Source organism: Symsagittifera roscoffensis, chromosome 8 (assembly GCF_963678635.1).
Source record: "Symsagittifera roscoffensis chromosome 8, txSymRosc1.1, whole genome shotgun sequence".
NCBI lineage: Eukaryota > Metazoa > Xenacoelomorpha > Acoela > Convolutidae > Symsagittifera > Symsagittifera roscoffensis.
The window spans coordinates 31577636-31602322 of NC_087069.1; the positions used below are offsets into that span (position 1 = coordinate 31577636).

The 24687-nt window shown below is 37.6% G+C and overlaps 2 protein-coding genes across 2 annotated transcripts in view; both read right to left on the reverse strand.

The window, feature by feature from the left end:
* The window catches only part of LOC134853352 (UV excision repair protein RAD23 homolog), a 524307-nt gene that overhangs the window by 105805 nt on the left and 393815 nt on the right, over positions 1 to 24687 (reverse strand). The gene's annotated exons all lie outside the window — the stretch shown is intronic.
* Positions 958 to 20308, reverse strand: LOC134852794 (polyamine-transporting ATPase 13A3-like). Its single transcript, XM_063868579.1, has 20 exons — positions 19139 to 20308; positions 18439 to 18858; positions 17880 to 18043; positions 17448 to 17576; positions 17106 to 17191; positions 16502 to 16646; positions 16117 to 16296; positions 15512 to 15753; positions 12508 to 12698; positions 11938 to 12142; positions 11334 to 11421; positions 10964 to 11082; positions 6068 to 6305; positions 5821 to 5905; positions 5404 to 5606; positions 2915 to 3312; positions 2574 to 2753; positions 1997 to 2195; positions 1608 to 1728; positions 958 to 1448 (listed from the first exon to the last, which is right to left on the reverse strand). The coding sequence occupies exons 1-20, from the start codon at positions 19438 to 19440 to the stop codon at positions 968 to 970; spliced, it is 4176 nt and encodes a 1391-aa protein (XP_063724649.1). The 5' UTR covers positions 19441 to 20308; the 3' UTR covers positions 958 to 967.

Genomic DNA, 24687 nt, shown 5'->3' on the forward strand with positions numbered 1-24687 from the left:
TAAAAGTAATATTGCACGCTGCTTGCTCCAACTAAATATTCTTGGGCCAAACTACTGATTAAATTCACCGCACGATCGATATATGCAAATCTCAAAAAAAACTACAACTATAGCCAACAGATAGTTGAATGTGCGCAGGGGCGAACATAAATTTTGCAAACAATCGATAAAACGGTGATACGTAGCTCATAAAACGTTAAATTGAGGAAAAAGCAAAATAAAAAAAATACATTCGACTTCGACAATAGATTCATAATATCGAGTCATCGCCATGATTGCTTGACAAAATCAACACTGGTTAAGCAGATACACAAAAAAAAATTTATTGCGATTTCTGAACAAAAATTATGAGTAATGGATGCGATCTCCAGACTTGCAGATTAATCATCACGCCCTCGCATCTGAACTATAATAATCGATCGAATATCCTCAAACATTAGCTAAGACTATCGCTCGTACGACATGCTAATTGATTGCCAAGGCTATGCCAGGTACACGCCACCATATGGGCAGTTTAATTTTTGAGTTCGTTTAAAGGCGGACACTCAAGAGAACAGAATCAATTGACACGCTATGAGTATGTTGCCACAAATTTCTTTGAAAAAATTCTAGTGCACGGTTGCAAAACACCAGTTGATCATAAGGGCAACACAGATGCAAAGCAAACAAGCGAGAAACGGCAAAAAAAGCTCTAAAAAGGTAAACTTTGGAAATAACAAAATTAGCCTTGAAAATAAATTATGCCGTGATCAAACACCCAGCTTGTAGATTACGAGTCTTACGTCGTCGCATCTGCACCATATTCGCTTAAAATAAGCAAACATTAGACCCCAATAAAGGAGATAGAAAAGATGCTATAAAACTTCCATTACTATGCAGCAAAAGCGCCACCAAAAGAGCTTTTGTATTAGCTAGTTTGGATAGAAAAAAGGTAGACTCGTAATTGCGTACACAGTATAAACAATAATTATATTTCCGAAACCTGTGATACCATTTTTACAAACTCATTATCTTCATTCAATTTCACTCTTTTCAGTCTGCGAGCACAGCAACACTGAGACAGCTTAGTTATGACTAGTTTGCAACAGCGCTCAATCAACCGGTTATCCAAAATGATGTTTTCCACCAAGAAGAGAAGCAGCAAGTTTATGAGAGTGAGCTGGATTAAGACGAGAATGAACTGATGATGGCTGTAGACTGGCACCATTTTGAAGAAGTCCAGAATGAATTGGGGAGGGTAGAGGAGGAGCAACACGTTCAGAGCCATCAGACCTGCCAATGCTGCAGTGAAGGCCCCATTGGTGTAGAATGCGCGTCTGTAGGGGTGTCCTTTGGAGAAAATGAGGGCACTGAATACGTACTGGAAGTTGGATATGAGAAACACTGCAGTATTCTCGAAGCCCTTCTCCTGGACTGTCTTCCCATTGTCCACGTGCCACACATAGTACCTGTAGCGAATGATCAGTAGAAGCACAACAAAAGTCGGCTTTCTATCAGCCATCCTACTTCAAGTCGAAATTTAATAGCTAGATTTTGTTCACTTTACCCTTGGAGCAAATTTGTGTGGTGTTTTGTTATTTGACAGGGTGTAAAGGATAGTAGTTTACCATGACATAGATCTGACGTAGAAGAAAGCTGCCAGTTGAGCAGCCATCTGGACCACAGCACAGCAGACCACTGAGGCCACCACAGAGAAAGAGAGCAGTCTGTTCTGAGGACGCTGAGGCACTACAACACATACTAACGCTACATCATAACACATCAACCTACATTCTGCTGAAGTCCACATACGGTAAAATTAGTCAATATTTCACCACACATAAATCACATTGCAATTGTTCACCCTACTACCAACCCCCTGGTTCCAGGTCAACGAATTGAAAAGCACGTAGGTATTTATCGCCGTCTTCTTCCAAAGTCAATTACCCTCCTTTGTCTGGCGTATAGACTTGGGTTTAGGTGTGGCTTTAGATGGGTGAGTCTAGTTTAGGCTTACCGAGGTGTGGGTGTGGCTGGGTGCGTCCCATGACTAGAGCGAGTACTGTGATGAGGAGCATGTCCTCGTACATCTGCTCCACGTCTCCCAAGTTGGACTGGATGACATAGAGCAGCTGGATGGAGCTGTACTGCACCATACTGTACAGCATCATGAACTTGAACAGGGCAAATGACGTCACCAGTGCACACCTGCCCTCCTGCAACCACACCACATAACGCAATACAACAATGACATGTCAATTAACCATAACTGCTTAGACGTGACAACATGAACCAAAATGTTAACACAACTAATTTTAGGTCCATGAAAATTGGGACATTGTTCGAGTTACAATAATATTACTAAATAACATATTATTGGTATAGCTGACTGCATTGTCCTATTTAGGCTAAGTTGACTTGTCAATCATACACCACAAAAAAAACACAGAAGAGATCTATAAAACTAACTTCTGCAATGGACAATAACCTAGTTAGTTAATATAGTGCGTTTAATATGCATGTTGTGCTGTGTTGTGTTGAGTTCATGTATGTATCTATGTATGTAGTACGTAGTATCTATCGTGTCTATTTACCTGTATGACATGATGGACACACGATATGTTGTCCACTCTGGAGGTGAAGGGGGAGGCGACACTGGCGTCTGCCTGGGAGAGGGACACCCCCACATGGGCTGCCTTCAGGGCACTGCAGTCGTTGCTCCCATCCCCACACATGCCCACCACTTTCCCCAACTCCTGCACACTCTTCACAACCTACACCACAAAGTAAACTTGAATTATGACTACAATAACTTTCATTGAAACTAAAAAACGCAAGTTAAAAAGAAAAATTTCAAAGAGAAAGCATACCCAACGTACGTTGGAAAGCGTTTATGAGTTCAAGCCACCCACAAAATTAAAATTTCGAGTTTCACCTGTGTTTTCTGGTCTGGCTTCATTCTGGAATACACTGAGCAGACTTTGGCGAACCCTGCAATCACATCTGCCGCGTAATTGGCCCTCAAATTGGCGTAGTCCATGCCCGATATGGCGAACGTCACGTGTTCGTCTTCCAGCAGTTTGGCACATTCAGTTGACGACAAGATTTGATTGTTGTCCGAGTTATGTAGTGTCAGTTTGTAAGTGATGCTCGTGTTACTAATAGTAGGCGATGATGAATTTTGAATTGAAAGCTGCTTCCGTTTGATTGTGCTGGAATTGATGACATCTGATTGGTTGAATTCGGGAGTGCACCTCACAAATACGAGTGTTTGCGATGGCAGAACTATTCGGCATTCTTGTGCAACTGAAGCTGCTGTTTCCAAATTGTCACCTGAAACAGCAAAACACTATACAATCAGATTGAAGCCAAAAGCCAATCCTATTTTCTGTACTATTTGCAATTTCGTAAATGAAGAGCGTTATTTGCCTTATTTTAGCACATGAATTTGAATTTAACACACAGAGGCGAAGCTGAGCATCGCACCACTTGCGATACAAATGTGAATGACTATGATTAAAATCAAACGAAGATACAAAAAAAACTACAAAAACAAACAGACAGATGATAGTCCGAAAAAAGCACTAAAAAGGGCCTTTGTAATCTAAAACAGCTGTTTTACCTCCACGCCAAGTCCTCCGGGTGGTTGATTGGATTTCAACTTATAATTACCAAGCGGTAACAAAGTCGAAAATACTTGAGCAGAAACCCTTCATGCGGAAAAAAAATCAAAAAATCTGAACTTATAAAAAAGTTAAGACCCTTTTCCCCTCAGAGCACACAAACACGCATAAAAAACTTTTCGATCGTAACGACGCAATAAAAAGCCACTAGGTCGATATTAATTAAACCGAAAATTATCAAGCCGATAAAAAAGACAAACATTTAAAAAAAATCAAATCGAGCTGGTAAAATAACAACCAATGTGAAAAGCAAATTTCAATTCGGCCGGATTTTTAAAATGCTTGAAACAACTGCAGTGAGAATTGTTTACAGCTAAAACAAACGATTCTTAGATGTGGCGGCTAAGCCGACAAAACATAAGCATACAAATAAAAGGCCGAAATTTTTAAATCCGGAATCAAAAAAATAGGTTCTGGTCGGATAGGCTAGTTTGATAGGCTTCAAAAGGCTAGTTTTGAAACAAAAACATAGAAAGTGTAATAAGGATCGGAAGATAATGTAAAAACAAAGACGAAAAGATCTTGTCAGAAACCTATAAGTCGAAAAAAATAACAAGACTTCAGACATCTGAAAAGGTATCCAGCTCACTCTCAAAACACTTCATTTGCTCGTCAAAGAAACAATATACGGACACTACGCCGATAAAGAATAGGCCGAAACTATTAAGCCGGAAAAAGGAAAATAAAAAAGACGAAAAAAAAATTAAAACATTAAGACCAAGAAGATGTTAAGTCCCCCTCAACCTCAAAACACAGACACGCACACACAAAACTTTCTCGCTTGTCGAGAGACGCAATATGAGGCCAATAAGCCGATACAATATACGCCGCAATCTATCGAGCCAAAAAATAGAAATCAAAAACGTCGGAAAAAATTGGTATCATGAAATTTAGCATTTTGCGCGACCCAGAGGCGAGCATTTAAAAAAATGTTTCCATTGAAACTACTCGAAATAAGGTCACTACGCCAATAAAAAATAGGCCGAAAAGAAATACGAAGCCAATTTTAATAAAATTACAAACAGCAGAGGTTAATCAGAACACTAAAAGCAACTATAATGTACAAAACTTTTTAAAAAATCTACAATATGGCAACTAAGCCGGCAAAACATAAGCAGACAATAATAAGAAGACAATTTTTGTGAAACGGACTATTTCCAGTATGAAAAGAAAAACAGGTCCGGTCAGTTTCCAACCCAGGACCTTTGGCGTCCCAGGCGTATTGGTTACCTTCAGACTAAGTATGCCGTAGTCGCTAAAAAAAAATCGAATTAATTATGAACCAAGATACTAATTGATTCAAGTGATTCTGTTAAACAAGTTGTTAACCCGAAAAAAAGTCTATACCCTAGTTTGATATCGCTTGCTAATCGGATGCGTAAAAAAACGGAAACCGAGACGACAAACTAGAACGAAAACCACAAACCCGAAAAAAAAATTTCTTTGGAAAGATATTTACAACCTAAAACACGCTTTAACTAATTTTAGTTTTATTTGATAGTAGTTTTAGTAATAAATGATAGTAGTTTAAGTTGAATTTCAACAAATTTCAACAAAACTGAGCATGTCAGTGGTGAATGAGTCCATCCAGGAGATGAATGAGTCCTGTGAACAGTTATTTACGGGGAAAGAGTGTAGTACCCGATTTCAATACCCTTGCTTATCGCAAGGGTAATAAAAATGAATGTAGTCATTGCAAACACAAACAGTAAGAGCATAATGAGATGGACATATCACGAACCTGTGATCATGATGCTCCTGATGTTATTGTCGGTTAGAGTCTCTATGGCAGATGTGGATTGTGGCTTGAGTTTGTTCTGTAGCACAAGTAGACCCAGCAGTTCCAGGTCCCTCTCCAGACTGCCTCGCTCCATCTTCAGCATCTTGTGGTACTTCATCTTCGCTCCCAGGTCTCTGGTGGCCAGTGCCAGAACACGGAAACCCCTCAAAGCATATTGCAAATCAACATCACTCAATGTACAATGCAAAACCTTTATTTCCAGGGCAGGTGAACTGATTGTTCCATTTACTTTTTAAGGCCCTTTGCATTTTGACAATTTGCATTAGGCTAAATTGTCGAATAATCATCGCATTATTCTCCATTCTCTGAATCAACATAAGCTAGGAAGTATATGCCTTGGAAGATGAGATCACCTACTGGTTCGTGTAGAAGCGCAGCCTCTCAGAGAAGTCGGCGGGGATCGAACTCGGTACACATAGACTGGCAACTACTTCGGGGGCTCCTTCAACAAAATATGACCGAAATTCCAGAAGAAATAAGAAAAACTAAATAAAAACCTTTGGTATACATCTTCATGTTATTTTTTTTCGATTTTCAGCTTCAAAAAATGCAACGACTATTTATCAAAACCAAAATAGTAGGTACGAATTAGAGAGTAAGAGACCTTTGCAGAATATCTCCATGTTGTGTGTGTGACTGCATGGACATGCCACTCTCTTGGCCACTACACTCATTCGCTGCACGTGACTCGAGAAGGGCAACTCATGCAGCACTGCCACTTCATACTGTACAAACTGGTTCAGTCCACTGTCGAATGTGGGTGCATTGTCAGAGGACAAATGGGAGCGACAAGGTCGCACACGAAGCAGGCCATAGTTACTGTAGTCTACAGAGCCTTGTTCCTGCAATCAATTTAGACTAAGTGAACATTCGTAAATAAGTCCTTGGTATTGTCTACTTAATAATTAGCATGGTCCTACTATTATAGTGGTCCCTCGAAAAATCAACTATGATAGACAGGTCCCGCATGCATTTCGTTATAATTTTGAAAACAAATTTGTGTATAAAAATTTATTCATTTCAAAAATCTTGCGAAATATGTTCAGTCAGAAACTTTTCAGTTTATATCAAGAAATTTGCTCGCTACTGTTTATTTAACAGTTTAGCAAACATAATTGGGTAATAGGGCTACCTTATTTTTCATCAAAACTCAATCTTGGCGTTTCTTTTTGAATTCTCCTTACAATGGTGAGGGTGGAATTTTACGAAGTAACAAAACATAAAATTTGTTTGACCACTGCGACATCTTTCTGAATGACAAAATCATAATTAATAAAGGATTTGAGAGCTCTAGATGTTTTATTCTCAAGGGACCACTCTATCATAGTAGGATCATTAGCATGATTAGTATCGCATTTGAAGGGTCCAAGTAGGATGGTATTCAATTTTTCTTCAAGTTAATAAACACCACGGCGTTTCTTCTAGTTAATAAATCTATCAACGGCCTTACTTTTTGTCGTTCGAAAACCTTGTTGGCCTTTCCAAGCTCGGTCGTCTTGTTCAAAATCTATGCACTTTCGACGTCACGCATCCTACTTTTACATTTATAGTGGGCAATGTAATCTTGGTCAACGAATCTGAACGAAGTTAAATATAACCTAAAACTGCTCATTTTGAAGTCGGATTTCTGTTTTTAACTCATTTCCACATGTAAAACCCTTGTTCAAAAGACTAATTAACTTAAAATGAAGTTATTGACCGATGAAATATCTCAAAGTTACCGATACTGCCATCAATTTGGCATTAACTATAAATCGACCTGTTTTATTGCACTAATACGTGTATCCGTTCCGACAACTTTTGAAAACTGCAGACAATAACAGAGCTTATTTAAATTAACCAAACAAAACACGTTTTTTTTTCAAGATGGGGAAAAATTTCGACAAATGTGAAGACAAAAGATGCTAAAGTGAACCAGAATTAATATGGTGATATTCGTTTTTCAAATTATTGATTAAATATCCGAGCTGAATCCGATCCAAATTTTGCACAAAAATTGCACCAATTCAATTCTAGACAACTTTTCAGCATTTGTTGTCTTGATATTTTATTGTTTATATTTAATCCAACTCGGGGGAAAACTCGTTTAAAAAAGTTTATTCAGATAATTCAAATCAGCGCTGTAGTTTCTAAAAAATCATCGAAGGTCCATTTTTTATAATAATAATGTCCTCGAGCCTTAGAAATTGCGTTGAAAATGCAGTTAACAGCAACAACCTTTTGAAGCTTTTAACAAATTTATCGGAAAACGTCTTAAATTCTCTCCTTGAGACAGTAAAATAATTCTCTCCTTGAGACAGTAAAATAGAATTGAAGTTGCAAACAAATTTTCTAAATTGCACTTGAATTGTCAAAAGAGCAAACCAAAATAATTGCGCTTTTTAGAAGTCTTTTTTTATTATACAGAGAGTTCCAAAAAAATCGGACAAACAGAATTAATTAAAAAGAGTAACTCTCGGGACATCAACGGAAATTAAAACTGAAATAAACATAACGCCGAAAGTTCATAAACAGAGTATCGCTCAAAACTTATAACCACGGTAGGCAATTGCATCCGAAGCGGCAAACAGTAAACCTTGAAACACGAAAATTATTGCTCAATGTTTTTCTACGACTAGTATCCAAATTTTGAATGATTTGATCATCTTCATATTTCCGTTTTTTGGGCGGCCTTATCTGTTTTTTTTTGTTGAAAATAATTCTAAGATTTCGATTTTTTAACTAATTCTGCTAACTATTTCATAGTAAATCTGGATGTTCATCGCAGTATTTAAAAAGTAGGCTAGCATAATCATCGGATTATCGACGATTTTGCATTTCGAATTTGGTCTGACAAAAAGTTCAAGGTTGTCCAGCTTCAGATTTTGCATGCAAAAAAGAGTCGAAAAGCACTGATTTCTCATTTTAATTAACTCTGTCTGTCCGAACTTTTTGCTATAGAGAGTTGCAAAAAGTTCGGACAGACAGAAATAATTAAAAAGAGCAACTGTCTAGACATCAACTGAAACTGAAATAAACATAACATCGAAAGTTCATAAAGCAGAGTTACGGGATCTACTTAACAATCCCCACTTTCAAGAAGGGGAGGAGATTGTTAATTAGATTACTGGCAGCGAACTTTCGACCAATCAGAATTCAGCAAAATTCGAGTTTACATACAATGCTCTAGTGCGAATTTACTGTTTTTATTTGCAGGGGTGGATATTATTTAGTAAATACAATAGGGGAAGGGAGGGGGGGGGGGGGTGGGTGAGATTGTTAAGTAGATCCGAGTTTCGCTCAAATTCTATAACCACTGCGGGCAATTGCATCCGAAGCGTCGAGCTGTTTTATAGTAAAATCTAGATGTTCATCGCAGTATTTATAAATTAGGCTAGCATAATCATCGGATAACCGACAATCTCGCATTTGGAATTTGGTCAGACAAAAAATCAAGGTTGTTCGGCTTCAGATTTTGCATGCAAAAAAGCGTCGAAAAGCACTGATTGCTCATTTTAAATAATTCTGTCTGTCCGAACTTTTTGCTACTAATTATAACTTAAAGTCCGTAACTTCCTTCAGCCGCAAACTTACATGCTACTTTTCAGAACAAAATAACACATAAAATGCCGGCGAAAAGGCAAACACGAACTATTTCCACTAAACTTAAACTTGAAGGTCAGATTTTTTCAAAAATTTAAGACGTGCGGATTAATTTGTTTAAAGCTTAAGATCAGCGATAGTTAATGCAAAATTGTTGACAATATCTTTTCGGTCAACGAATCTAAACGAAGTTAATTAACCTAAAACTGCTCAATTTGATTACTGTTTTTCACTGATTTCCAATCGTTAAAACCGTGTCCGATAAACTAATTACCAAAAATGCAATAGTTTTTGGCCGATTAAATTGCTCAAAATTACCGATATTGACACCAGTTTGGCATTGACTATAACAAAACTGCTCATTTTGAGGTTCTAAACAATTATTTAACTCATTTGATCACATAAAAAATCGTGTCAAATCGAACTAACCCGAAATCGTCGCTCTATAAACAATGAATTCGTTCAAGGTCACCGATATAGCTTTCAACAAATTTATCGGACAACTTCTAATTCTGACCTTCAAGCTGAAACAAATTAGTTCTTTGAAATAGTTCTTTGAAGTTTCGCGTTTGCTTTTTTGCAGCGCTTATAGTGTTCTCTTCTATTGAAAATTTGCATCTCAGATCGCTGCTGAACTGTTTTGAAGATAAGGGCTTAAATCTATTCAAATTAAATTACCTCAGAAAAATGGCAACTTTTTTGATTTGTTCTTTTTACAATTCAAATGCAATTTTGAAAATTCGGTTGCAATTTCAACTTTTTCAAAGTCTCAACTTAATAATAATTGTAGTTCCTGCGAATCGCAGAGGAGCTATCAGTAGGCCTTAACAGTCCTGTCGAGGATAGTCCGTTTGTATCATTTCCCCACATTCCAGACTGTGTTATTTTGTTGAGCGAAGCTCTTTTTTGCGACTCAAGGCCGTTTTTGTGCGTCGAGAACTTTCACGTGGTACCACTTTTGCAGCCAAATTTGGTCAGGTTGTGGTAGACCTGAAGCTAGAGGTCAAGTGAGAGCTCGTCCTCGCACACTATCATTGCCATGGCATGGGATCGATTACACGATCTGACGATTCTAAAGTGAACGCCTTACCACTATGCTAAGTGCCCCTAAACTTAAAAACTATTTCAGAATTTTAGGACTTGTCCAATAAATTTCTTAGAAACTATAGCGCCAACTATTTGGGATCAATAATTATCATCATAAAAATGAGTATTTCGACCTTGGTTTGCCCAAGGTCATCGTTTTTATGACATTATCTATTTCTTCAAGGTCAAATTTATTTGACAATTTTCAGACGATGTATCGTGAACAGTTTAAAGAACATCAGAAGAAAAGCAGCTCTAACAAGTGAAATAAGAAAAAGAAATAAGCCTCAAATTAGTTTTAAAAATTCGACCGCACGCATTCGATACTGCGAACTAACCGCTTAGCCCCTTTACAATTAACAAACACTAGCCACAATAAAAGCAGAGAACAGATGCTATGAAATTTTCAATGCTACAGATCGTGATTGTAGCAAGCTTGCCACCAAATGAGAACTTTTATTTGCGAGCTAGGTTGGGAAAAAAAGAAGGTTCGTATTAATACACTACGCTCACAAGCTTGCTAGTGTAAAAAAGAGAAATGATGAAAGTACCGTTGATAACATGCCAATTCGATGCAGCAAATATTGTTCTTTTAAGTCGCAACAAAATTTGCAACTTAGGTTGGAAAAAACAGACAGTTCGTACTATAACACTTTGCTTCGCAAGTACAAATATGATGCTACAATCAAAAAATTTTCTTTGCGTTATCTGATTTTGCGTTCCCCGCCCAATCCCCTCTCCCTTAGCAATGGTCGGAGAAACGAAATAAAAAGTAAACACGTGATCAAATGTGTTTTCTGGTGTGACAGTAGAATGTGTAAGGAGGAAGGACCTGGTCGAGAGAGCTGTCTGGTATGTGCCACTCTATGGCCTCGAACATCTTGACCTCGATCGGATCCCCACAAACTTCCCCCTCCACAACCACCAGAGAATGACAGGTTGCCATGGCAACTAAACAAAAAAAACACAATCATAAACTTAAAATCTGCGAATATAACGGTGAGTGGATCGTTCTGTTCAATATGCTGAGCAACTGGCTATTCTTGCTTCAATTATTGATTGATACTTTTGCTTATCATAAACTTCCTATCCGGTTATACTCTCTGAACTATATTTAACTTCACAAATTTTATATTCGCTTGATGTTCTGATTTTGACAATTGCACTTGCACATTTTAAAAGATCGACAAGATGCAACTCACCGGAAATAGGATCATCAATTTGAAAAGTAGATCCCGGACGCTCTGCCAGACCCTGGAACACTGCTAAGTTGTGTTTCCCCAATTCTCCCTAAAGCATTTGATTAAATAACCACGAACTAATAACTTTAAACCGTTTATTGAATCAAAAGCGGGCTTGAGATGGTTTGAAACAATTTCAGACAGTTGAAATGTTTTCATTGAGTAACTGAGAGAATCCACATAGATGCAATTTGTTAGCGATAATTTCAAAGCCTTGAATTTCAAGAAAAATTTATGATTGGTGCTTTTTTGATAAAATTGAAGCATTGAAAAACTGGATCAATAGGTAAAATTTTAATTCTTCTGGGAAATTTGAACATTAAAATCAACTTTCGAAACTAATAGTCGATCACGTTTTTTTGCGACTTTGGCTGTTTGATAGTGGAGTTTGCCTTCCTTTTAACAATAGAAATGAAGTGAACTGAAAAAGGAATCAAAAGTTAAGCCGCCATAAATCAAAATTGAGCGTGAACAAATTTCAATACTTTTCCTGAAAAAAAGGAAAAAAAAACACCAATAACTATATAAGAGTACTCCTTACACTCATTACTCTTAATTAGCACACCTGTTGCTGTAGTTCTGCTTCTAGTTTTGATTGATCGACTGAGCTTTTGTCGATTTTGGCGAATGTGCTTTTTACTGCCAGCAGTCCATATATGTCCAGTCCCTCCTCCGTGAGCGTGCCTGTCTTGTCGAAGCAGAAAGTGTCCACCTGACCAGCCAAATTTACTCTCTGCGGACTGATGCAGAAGATACCACGCTTCTTCAGTCTAGAGACAAACCAACCAATATATAAACAACTCAAAAACTCATAAACAAGCCAGTTCAATTATTGCACACCGAGAATCCTGCTCTTTCTTACAAGGCTGTTGTTATAAACCTCATTGATCTCTGCGTTAGTGACAATAACTAGCAACTATTAATGCTAGGATGGCCTTTGGCGTCATTTAACTTGAACATGCACTAATGCAGTTTTCCTAGGCCGCTTTTTCCCAATCATGCAGTGACAGAGATGGCCAAAATCTCACTGGGTTGTTTCTTTTGGGTGATTTTTCAGAAATAAAAAAGCGGTTTTTGCTATGTAGTACACAGTAGTGCAGTGTGGCGTGGAGTGGGCCAGTGACTGGCTGGCTACCTGGCGATGGCGTAGTGTATGCCTATGGCCAGTGCACTGGGTAGTGCTGGTGGCACGAGGATGGTGATGATGTCCAGGCCAGTGGTGACTGCATCGAACACAGTGTCCCCTGCCTGCAGTAGGTCATAGATGGAGTAGGCTGTGCCCCCTATGGCCAACACACTCAGAAGGGCCACGAAGCGAAACGCATCCTACACATCACAACAGACACACAGTACTTAACACAGCATCACGGAGAAACTTCACAAATTGCAAAAATCATCTTATGAAAATATCTCGTTCGAAAAACAATAAACACCGGAAAAATTACTTGTCACCGCCCGATATACTAAAAAACGCCATTCTAAAAAAAATGAAAATTTTTGCTTTATACACAAACTACAGTAAAAAAGAGCGGAACCATCTTTTCTCTAAAAATTATGACTACAACATAAATATTTTCACAATTTCAGCTACTGATCACTGAAGTTAAACCTATCCAACCCACAGCATATAATTTTCTTTTAAATATCGAAAAATACGCAGTGTCGAAGCTGCAATTTCCACAAGCAAAAAATGACAAAGGGGAACTCTAAAATGCAAGCAATTAACAAATTATACAAAGATATCCGGTTGCGGTTAAGTTGTACAGAAACGATCACACAGATTTTTAAAAAAAATCAAAATAGACAATTTAATTTTTAAAAAGAAGAAAAAAGAAGGAAAATCAAATGTTCCTTTATTAATTTTTAAGAATGATTGAAGTTGTTGAAGAAATAGCTGGGTACTTAAAAGCTATAATACAGTTGAAATTCTTAATGAAGTCAAGAAGGAGACCAGCCTCCAGTCAAAATCTTCTGTCTTATTTAGTCTAACAAAAACGGAGACATTCAGAATTTTTTTCCCGACTGAATTTTTCTGATTTTTTAACAACTCATTTATGACTAATTGAGCTTTATTATGATACCATATAAAACACATTATAATAATAATAATAATAATAATAGTAATAATAATACAGAATATAGGAATAAGATCCAAGGGCTAAATCAAGTTCCCAGTTTTAACATTTTTAGCTGATGTCAAAGTTTTTGAGTTTAAGCAGAATTTACAAGCACAGTTGATTCACCAAGTACAAAAATCGCTCTCAGTAAATTTTTCATAAAAGAACTTCCAGTAAATTTCAGTCAGTTTTTCTTTCAAACTTTTGTAATCCATCGTTATCAGGTCGAATCCAAGACAAGCTGACAAATTGTTTACCAGAAAAGGTACTCGATACCAGAAGTTGTTCTTTAGTTTTTTAAGCTTTGTGATATGGAACGCGTTTCTTGATACTTGTCGGGTCTCGAAAGAAATTTTGGTGCAGGGCATAACGTGATCGTAAACATAACAATCGCTTTCTTCTAGGCACATTACAAGCTTTCTTTTAGGCAATCAAAATCGACTGAAAAAAAAAACATTATGCCGTAATTCGTTCCCATGCTTAAGGGGTAGTGAAAACAGTAAGCTTTGAAAAACAAAAAATGAATTCTACAGGATTAAAATATACGCCCTCAATTAACCGGATAGAACATATGCCGTTAAAATGTCAATCATAAAAAGATATGCAGCAAAAATCCTAGCAATTTGTTGCGTACAAAGTTATGCGACTAGCTTTTAACATAAACTCGTAATATAACAAGCGTTTTCTAGTCTAAAAACATTAATAAATTTGGAAGTGTCAATGAACTCAAAGAGACCAAAAATCGCAAAATCCTTTTGTTGACTCTTTGTGTAGCAATTTCAGAGAAAATAGTTTTATAGAAAACAATATCATTTTAAAGCGCTTTGAAAACTATACTTTCCGACTAAATATTTTTCGGGAAACATTTATAATTGAAAACTTTTGATACTTGAGAAAACTGAATCAAAAGGTAAAATAAAATCAGCTTCAGACAATTGGATCAATAGATAAAACAATTAGTCCGCTGGCAAATCTTTAAACTATTTTCCACTTCTGAAACTAGAAATCGATCACGTTTTTGGTGGCCTTTACAACGTTGTTTTGGATAGTTGCCTATTTTTTTAATCAGGAAGAAACTTGAGCTTGAAGAGAAATCAACATTCAAACTTCAAAACTTTTACCTGAAGAAATAGCAAACAAAAAAATCAATACGACCTATGTAAGACTTTTCACCACGGTTATAGACTCTAACAAAGAACTAGTATTATAACACAATGCTCGCGTGTGTAATAAAGCTAACCTTACTCGAAAAAAAACTAGATTAAAATGTTATTTTTTAACTCCTGGAAAATTTAAAATTGTTTTTGAAGCAAAGTCAATAATTTTTTGCGTCATTTCCGAGTGAAATCAAAAGTCAATCAGGAAAAAAGCAAATTAAATCGTGACCAACTTTTGGTTTTTGTTTCTAAAACAAAAATGAAAAAGAAACAAGGGTAGCCGGTTGCTGTGCAAGCAGCAGAGAATGTTCCGACCACAAAGAAAACAACAAAAATTCTTCAAATTCTTGAGCGTGGAATGATGAGAAAATTATACACAATCTTAGAAATTTAGTGAATCGACAACAGTTGTCTCAAAAAGATAAACAAAAAATTGAAACTTCAACAAAATTCTAAAATTTGTTCTGTAAGGAAGCTAAATGACTAAGTTTTATAACGAACATTACTCGATCGCACTAATCAATCGACATTGGTCAAAAAATCAAACATTTCAAACCGGTTTTTCTGGGAAAGTTTTTTTTATGTCGCTCGAATCACGACTGAAAGGGCTTTAATATGGTATATATCTGGACCCATTCGGATAATTATTTTTGGTACTTGTAAAACAAATCAGTTTAAACACAACCGAATTCAAAACTCCTCCCCGTTTTCAATGGTCAGAACAGTACAACAAGACCTTAAAAATGTCTTCGCTTGTTCATTGACAATTCAAAATCAGTCGCATTATTTGTTTCAATTATGATTGTGGTTGAAAACTTCGGTAGTAATTATGCAGCGTCTATCTTTTCTCGTAACTATTGAAAACCTTATAGAATTGTGAGTCCATGGGCTTGGGATGGAGCATAGTCCTTATCATCTGGCCCCTCACAGTCATGAAGCCAGTGCGCAACACATATGCCATCACTACCTCCCCCTCCACTCCTTTGTTGACCCTGACCAGATCAGTGCCAGCGAACAGAAGGTGTTTGGCCTGGGTGGCGAAGTCGACTCCCTCGTTGTTCTGACCCGAGGCTCGCAGAGGAGTTTTGTTCACCGGCACACTTTCGCCTATTATTGAAGCGTAGAAGAGTTATTATCATATCAAAGCTACGAGCAATAAACCAGACGTGCATAAAAACATTTTAATGTCTTTCAGACAATTTTCGAGAAAAATGTCTCCAAAACCAACACATCTAGTTTGCATTAGCCAAATCGCAGTCCAACCGAAATCCAATTCGCTACATCATCTCATGTGCCATCTTGAGTTACATATGATATCATGTGATCGTTATTCGAATTACAACTCAAACACAAATTATTATGCAATGAGAATATTTTTCCATTTCGACGAGTTGACCATGAAACACTTAGCAGCTCAAAATATATAAGTCGGTTAGACTTCCAAGAATACGATGACTGGGGTTCACTAACCGGTGAGGCTGCTTTCGTTCACAATCACAGTTCCAGCCACCAACATACAGTCCACTGGCATCTTGTGGGAGAAGTGTGTGGAAACTTCAATCAAGTCCCCTGGCACTAAGTCATCAAAGGACACTTCCTTCAGATTGAAATTGTGACTCCTAACTGGGAGCGCATCTTTGTGATCATCAGCTGAAAACACCCCAAGAACTAAGTTAATCATAATACACAACACACCCAGCAACCAGTTGAAATCATTTGGTACTACGATTTGATGAGGATCTGGTAATGATTTGAAAACTAAATTTGAAGAATAAATGCACAGATCCACCTGAGCGAAATTCTTACCTTCAACAAAATTGAATGGTTTGAAATGAAATAATTACGCTACACTCACTTCTCTTGGCCTCATTTCCAACTACAGTGTTCTCACAAGGAGTGTCGTCTGAGCCGCCGCCTTCAAAGGGGAGCACCAGATTGACTCTGCCACTCAGTGTTGACATTTCTTTCAGGGTCAGTAACTGTCTTCTGATCTCACGCACCTACAAGAACACCAGAATCAATTAACTTTTAAAACACACCAGGAAACCCCCCACGTGGTAGACACCTCTCCGTGGTGTGGGGGATCAACGTCTTCGGACGGCGAAGTCTACCGGCCACGAGCCCTCCATACCCAACTAGGAGCTTCATGCGAGGTGCAGCTGGCGTCAAACACTGCCGACATAGAAACACGCTTCAACGTTGTCCCTCATGCGCAGCTATTCAAAACGCTTAATAACAGTTGGGCCCAAGAGCTCTGGATTGGACAGGGTGGACTCGCTTAACTAACTAACTAACAAACACCAGGAAACGCTAGTATTCGCTTAAAATTATCAGTTCTTAAAACACTGCAAATACATTCGTCGCCAATGCGCTCAAATTTCCCGCTACAATTTATATTTTCTGTTCTGGGTTGAGTAGTGTTGACAGACTGGAAATGTCTGAAGTAATGAAAATGAGACCTCCATGATGATTCCGGCTAGGGAGATGACGAATATGCAGGACGCATAATAGTAGTAATTTTCCAGGCACCACAGCACAATGCTCACTATAACACACAAAAGGGTGCGTAGAAATTAACGCGTCATTTAAGGGTAAAAAAACTCATTTTAGCCGAATTTAAGAGCAAATTAAACAGAAAACTTAACTTTGAACTATATTGACACCCAAAAAAAAATAATTTTTGTGTTGTCGGAAAAATGAGAACCAAAAGCTTTAAATTTACCTTCCGTGACCTATTTGAGCGAACCAGACGAGCGGGAAACAGGAAATGAGAGCTGTATAACGGGAGTTAACGGACTAACCTACTTGGAACACGTAGAATGGATTGAAAACTTCCTCAATAAGAAGTCTGTAGTAGGACTTGATGGGGATGTCCATGCAGTTGTTCCCAAACAGCAGCAGTCGGTTGTCCCGCTTGTCAAACGCCGCCCCTGAAACAATCCACACATTTACAAAAAAAAAACATTTCACAGAATTTCTCCATGTCACACCTCTCATGGAACAACCGTGCCGTACACAGACTACTAAATTTTGGAAAAGAGTGTGATTTGTGAGTGCAGCGTTAAAAAAATTCATTAGTTTAATATAACTACCGATCAAGAATCGAGATTACAAAAAGTTTGACTCAAACTTAGTGAAAAAGTTCAAAAAATTTTCGGGTCTCAACTTTTTTTCACTAAGTTTTCAAACTTACCAAACACAACTCGTACAATAAGATGCTCATTTAAACTAACTGGATGCGTTGTCGTATTGGCCGACATGTGTCACTCTGTGGGTAGTGTTCACAACATCTCTCAACGTCAGCAGACTGTCGAAAGTCTCCAGAGCCACCACTCCACAGACACAGGAGACCATGTGACCTCCTAGGTCTAACTGCACATTGGGATACCACACATACCTGCCAAACATTTCATTCAATTTGGAAGCTCTCTATTCAGAAAACTCCATTCACTTACAATCAGCAGATGCATCTGTCAGTAAAACGTTGAAAATCAGGTTTACTCGTTAACCAAAACTTTAGGGACAAAAGCAGATTATCAAATACATCGAATATATTTGAAATTGGCTCTTTCCTAATAAGTACCCAGCCTAGTAACAAAAAACAACAGGATTTGTGTAATTTGGCTATAATTTGTAGTCTATTTCTGAGAGCCGCATCAATTCACGAAGATTTTGACTCGCTGATAAAAAAATACCTTTGCATTTCCTTTGCATTTAGATACAGAAAGTTACATTTATAAAATTTGATGCTCTAGCTCTTAGTATATGGAGGATCACCTAAACGCTACCAACCTCACGTTCTTCAGCATAAACGTCAAAACAATGGATCCATCCAAAAGATCTTTCATAGTCGCCGATCCTCGTCTAATAGCACTTAGTTCTTTTGCAGAGTCATAAATGTTTGCAGGAGGTCTCGGACCGTTGTTTACACATGCAGAATCTAACAATGGAGCAGAATCATCGCAGGCAATGTGAGCCATGTCTTCGGAAGAGCCAACTTCATTCTGGTTTCGAACCCCACTGGCTGCTCCATTTTGGTACGGACTGTGTTCATTGCTGTTCAGACGAGCACTGCTGGTGAGTTTGGGCAGATCTTGTGATGCGATGAAACACTTTTCAATTAAAACTACGCTGCAATCGTCAATTCCATCTGGTTTGATCAGCACCAAATCAGCACAGGCCAAGGAGCATTTTTTGAATCGGAGCTTGCACCTGCGATTTAAAAATGAAAACTCATTCAAGAATTAAGCCCTCTGTGTAAGACATTTCATTGTCAAATATTTTTACCTATGATTCCATGCGGCGTAACCTTTAGAAAACAATATCCCAAAATTATCATAACTTCAACGTTGGGTACATAAAGAACTAGAAGCATTAACCCGTCCAGATCCGCCGAAGCAGTCTTAATTACTTCTGTATGTGAATAACTTCAACGCATTTTAGTTCTATACATTTGAGCCGGATTTAACCACTCCAGGCAAGTCAAGCTTACCTAAAAGCGGGTTTCCAATAACAGAACAGCAGGAGCAAACCACACGACGCAAAAGACATCAGGATGAACAAAAACGATTTCCAAACTGACTTCCGATATCCGACACAAACGAAACTATCTTCATCGTCGCCAGTAGATTCAGCTCGAATTTCCGAACACGACTCCACACTAATCGGGTGACAATTGAATTTCCCGGGTTTAAGATTGCAAATGACACTTTGGGGAGAGTTCGGGTCTTGACTTAACCCAGTCTCAGGTTCAGGACCATGCGAGTCTATTATGGATCCTGTTAGATTGGCCATTTAAGTTCCAGCTACTGAATCAATCGAGACCCTCACAGCAATCCGAATCAAAAAATAATCCAATAAAAGGCAAAATTTTGAGTGAAATTTTTTGGGAAGGGTGTCGCACGAGATACCTGAAACCTGCGCCGTCCTCGCAAAATCTTGATCCACCGAGATATTCCACTAACAGACAACCGGATGTTTGAATACAAGATAAACACAAAAAATAAAATGATGACAAATAACCCAAATTGGTTATGCTAGGGAGGTCGTCTCGGAAAATATAAGACCTGATACTTTTTAACTAACATTGGCATGTAATATTAAATTGTCAGCATTTTCATTCTACTGGCCCAATTTCGATCAGTTTCCGCCGATTTCATTTTGTCTCTAAACTTCAACTGAAGAAGCTCATCTAACCAACTAAACCAACATAATTCAAATATTCCAGTCAATTCTTACGAAAGTCAAAACAAAGTAAAATTAGCGACGCATCTGAACAACTTCATAAGTAAATACGAACAACACTTTGGCTAGTTGAGAGTTTGAAACATGCTTATGGTAGCCTCGAAGTTTAAAGCAAATTAGCAAACAGACGTCCATCAAATCTCGAAGTTGATGTAATCTGGTTTTAACTTGAAGCCATCTCCCATTAACATCAAGTCAATATATATTGTCGATGGTTCTATTTCATAGCGTCTGAAATCAAAACACCATTTTGAATCAAAGCACCAAATCAATTATATGGGTTTTACCTTAGGTTCGCCAGAAGATTCAATCTGTGACTAAGAGATTCAAAATTCAGGAGCTTGGAGTTTACCCGCTGTGACTCGATTTCAACCTTGTATATTAGACAAAGTAACGCAACAAGGAAAATCAAAGCAATTGAAAGAAAATGAATTGGCAACTTTTGATACATTTGCAATATAAATTTAAGAAATATATCTGAATCAGAAGGTCAAAAACTATCATGGTGCCCGATGTTACAACACTCGTCCTCAACTCACGCGGACAATAAACCCTTAAATTTTCATGAATTAGGGAAAAAGACAGTAAAACGTAAAAACAATTTTTTGCTTCTTTTCTTTTAATTTAAATCAGAAGGTCAAAAGTTATCACGGTTACCGAAGTTACTTCACTAGCCCTTTGTCATTTCAGCCAGTCAAACATCTATGGAGTTTAACGTGAAAGTGTTCAAAATAGTTATAAGTCAATACAATTTAATTCGAAGTCGAACGTTTTCGCTCTAACTAGCATCATCAACTAATTACAACTGAAATTCGGAGTGGAGTATAAAAAAACGTCTACAAAAAAACGTCTGCACACAGGAAAAAAAGTCTACACGCAGGACAAAAAAAGTCTACATACAGGACAAAAAACGTCTATCACACATGACAGAAAACGACTTCAAAACAGTTTCTCATCTCTTTTGAACTTTCTTTTTGAAAAGTTGCTGACTTCAAAGAACAGTCCACTTTTTTAAGATTTGATTTTAAAAATCATATTTGAGTTTTAATAACAAAAAAACTCTCATTTTTGAGATAACCCAGACATAACCTAGAGATAATTCAGAAAATACATCTCAATGTTGGCAATTTTTGTAAATTCCTATCACATGTTAAAATCGACGTTTTAATAAGGAAATTTTTCGAAAAATCATGATTTTTTCAAATCAAACTGAAAGAATTAAATTGTAATAAATAATCTGAGACAAAAACCATCCTGAGTTATCTTATAACAACAAAATTAAAAAAAAAGTTAAATTCCGAATTACTACCGAAATTTGCCTTGTTGCAATTTTTGGGCCGATTTAAAGCCCAAATTACTACCGAACTTTGCCTTGTTGTAATTTCTTGTTGTAATTTTTCACCGACTCAAAGAATCCCAGTTTGATGCCTATGTATCCAAAAAACCATCACCAGAAGAGCTTGCTGCTGAGAAGAAAGTCCTGAAACTAAGGTACGACCTTGTGAAGAGTGGCCAGGTAATCAAATCAAACAGCAAAATCAGACATGGCAAACTTTACGTAGACAACCAAGAATATAAGGCAATTGCTTGACTAGAACAAACAAATCTCATGCTGATAAACCTACGATCAATCAAAAAACCTAACGCAGTCTACCATTTTGCGCGAACTTCCGGCGGGACAGAAAGAAACGAATAAAGGCCTCTGTAACGAAAAAGTATTGCGAAGGAGGGTAGGAATTTTCTAGAATTTTTATTTTTAAAATTTCGATCGAAGAGTGAATATTTCTCAGAAATACAAAAAAGACGGCCATTTTAACTAAAAAGGACAAAAAAAAACAGAACAACAACAAATATAGTGAGAAATGGTCGTGCGGGAACACGAAAAAAACGGAGTCTCTTATCGTGGCAATAACACACGATAAGATCCTTAGCAGTGGATATTAGTGGAGAAGGAAGCTTCAGTGGGGAAGGAATATTCCACGGAAACCTCCCGTGCCACAAATTGGAAGAGATAAGAACGTTATCTCGGGAAGATTACGGGAGCGGAGGCTTGGTCCCCCAGAGACTGTTTCATGTGAAGGGACTATATAGAACTGACTTTGTAGCTACTTGGATGTCGTGAAACTTTGAATTAACACCGGTATAATTTGATATTTTAGAATATGAGTAGCTAGGAAGAGGAAAGGGTCAATCCATCTCCAATGGATTTAATATAGAACTGTCACACAAAAACATATAAAAATAGGTATTCGAGCCGTGTTTTTAATAGAAATCACGTAGTCTGAGGATCCGAGACTCAGCTATGTGGTTGTGTTCACATGTAAACGAAAGCTGATCAAAAGTCGTTTGACTGATGGCCTAAAAATAGTAACTTTTTACTTAGCCCTAAACAGACCAGAAAATCAACTGGCAAGGTCGAGACGGTGAAAAACGAGTAAGAATAAGGTAACTGACGCCTGCCAGTCGTTAATAGGTACTTTTTCTACGCTCCGTCGCTGTGTAGTATTTGGGCGAATGTTACATAGACGTTTTTATGGCGTTCCTGGGTGGGCCTGTTAAAGGCATGAGACCATCATGATCAGCAAGCGTTTCAGCGACGAACCCTCCGCTCCGGGCGTATGCCCGAGTTAGAGGCCTTAATGACCGTTATTGTACTAGAGGGAAGGTGCGTACCCTCCGTCTAGTACTATTTAGCTTTTTAACTTAGTTAACACCGAAAATTCCGGGGGCCGGAGGGTTAGGTGGGAAGTCATGAGCCCGCTTGTCCCAAGGTCCCGGGACCAAAAACAATTAAAGAGAAAGCGTAAAACCAAACAAAAAAAGTGCATAACCAACAAAAAACCAAAAAATAAATTTATTTGAAAACAAAAAATACAAAAAACAGTAAAAAATATCCAAAAAAGACCAAAAACAGTATAAAACACAAAGTGACAGTTTATATGTTATTTCCGGACAAGATGTGATCTGATTTTCCTATTTTTTGTTGTTTCAGATTGATTTATATCATTTCTGATAGTTAGATTGTGTGTTTTGGTGAAGGGTTGGATACCCTCCCTTGAGTGTAATTTGAGTATTTAAGCACGTTAATGGTGATTTTGCCGGTGGCCGGAGGGTAGAGTGGCAAGCTGACCGACGTGTTCCACACTCAACAGGGACATCAGGGACAACATCCACAACGACTGTTGGGTATCGTTGAAACAATTTTGGTATCGTTCGGGTACTATTTCATCAAAGTGCCCGATGTCACAACACTCGTCCTCAACTCACGCGGACAATAAACCCTTAAATTTTCATGAATTAGGGAAAAGACAGTAAAACGTAAAAACAATTTTTTGCTTCTTTTCTTTTAATTTAAATCAGAAGGTTAAAAGTTATCACGGTTACCGAAGTTACTTCACTAGCCCTTTGTCATTTCAGCCAGTCAAACATCTATGGAGTTTAACGTGAAAGTGTTCAAAATAGTTATAAGTCAATACAATTTAATTCGAAGTCGAACGTTTTCGCTCTAACTAGCATCATCAACTAATTACAACTGAAATTCGGATTGGAGTATAAAAAAACGTCTACAAAAAAACGTCTGCACACAGGAAAAAAAGTCTACACGCAGGACAAAAAAAGTCTACATACAGGACAAAAAACGTCTATCACACATGACAGAAAACGACTTCAAAACAGTTTCTCATCTCTTTTGAACTTTCTTTTTGAAAAGTTGCTGAATTCAAAGAACAGTCCACTTTTTTAAGATTTGATTTTAAAAATCATATTTGAGTTTTAATAACAAAAAAACTCTCATTTTTGAGATAACCCAGACATAACCTAGAGATAATTCAGAAAATACATCTCAATGTTGGCAATTTTTGTAAATTCCTATCACATGTTAAAATCGACGTTTTAATAAGGAAATTTTTCGAAAAATCATGATTTTTTCAAATCAAACTGAAAGAATTAAATTGTAATAAATAATCTGAGACAAAAACCATCCTGAGTTATCTTATAACAACAAAATTAAAAAAAAGTTAAATTCCGAATTACTACCGAAATTTGCCTTGTTGCAATTTTTGGGCCGATTTAAAGCCCAAATTACTACCGAACTTTGCCTTGTTGTAATTTCTTGTTGTAATTTTTCACCGACTCAAAGAATCCCAGTTTGATGCCTATGTATCCAAAAAACCATCACCAGAAGAGCTTGCTGCTGAGAAGAAAGTCCTGAAACTAAGGTACGACCTTGTGAAGAGTGGCCAGGTAATCAAATCAAACAGCAAAATCAGACATGGCAAACTTTACGTAGACAACCAAGAATATAAGGCAATTGCTTGACTAGAACAAACAAATCTCATGCTGATAAACCTACGATCAATCAAAAAACCTAACGCAGTCTACCATTTTGCGCGAACTTCCGGCGGGACAGAAAGAAACGAATAAAGGCCTCTGTAACGAAAAAGTATTGCGAAGGAGGGTAGGAATTTTCTAGAATTTTTATTTTTAAAATTTCGATCGAAGAGTGAATATTTCTCAGAAATACAAAAAAGACGGCCATTTTGACTAAAAAGGACAAAAAAAACAGAACAACAACAAATATAGTGAGAAATGGTCGTGCGGGAACACGAAAAAAACGGAGTCTCTTATCGTGGCAATAACACACGATAAGATCCTTAGCAGTGGATATTAGTGGAGAAGGAAGCTTCAGTGGGGAAGGAATATTCCACGGAACCCTCCCGTGCCACAAATTGGAAGAGATAAGAACGTTATCTCGGGAAGATTACGGGAGCGGAGGCTTGGTCCCCCAGAGACTGTTGT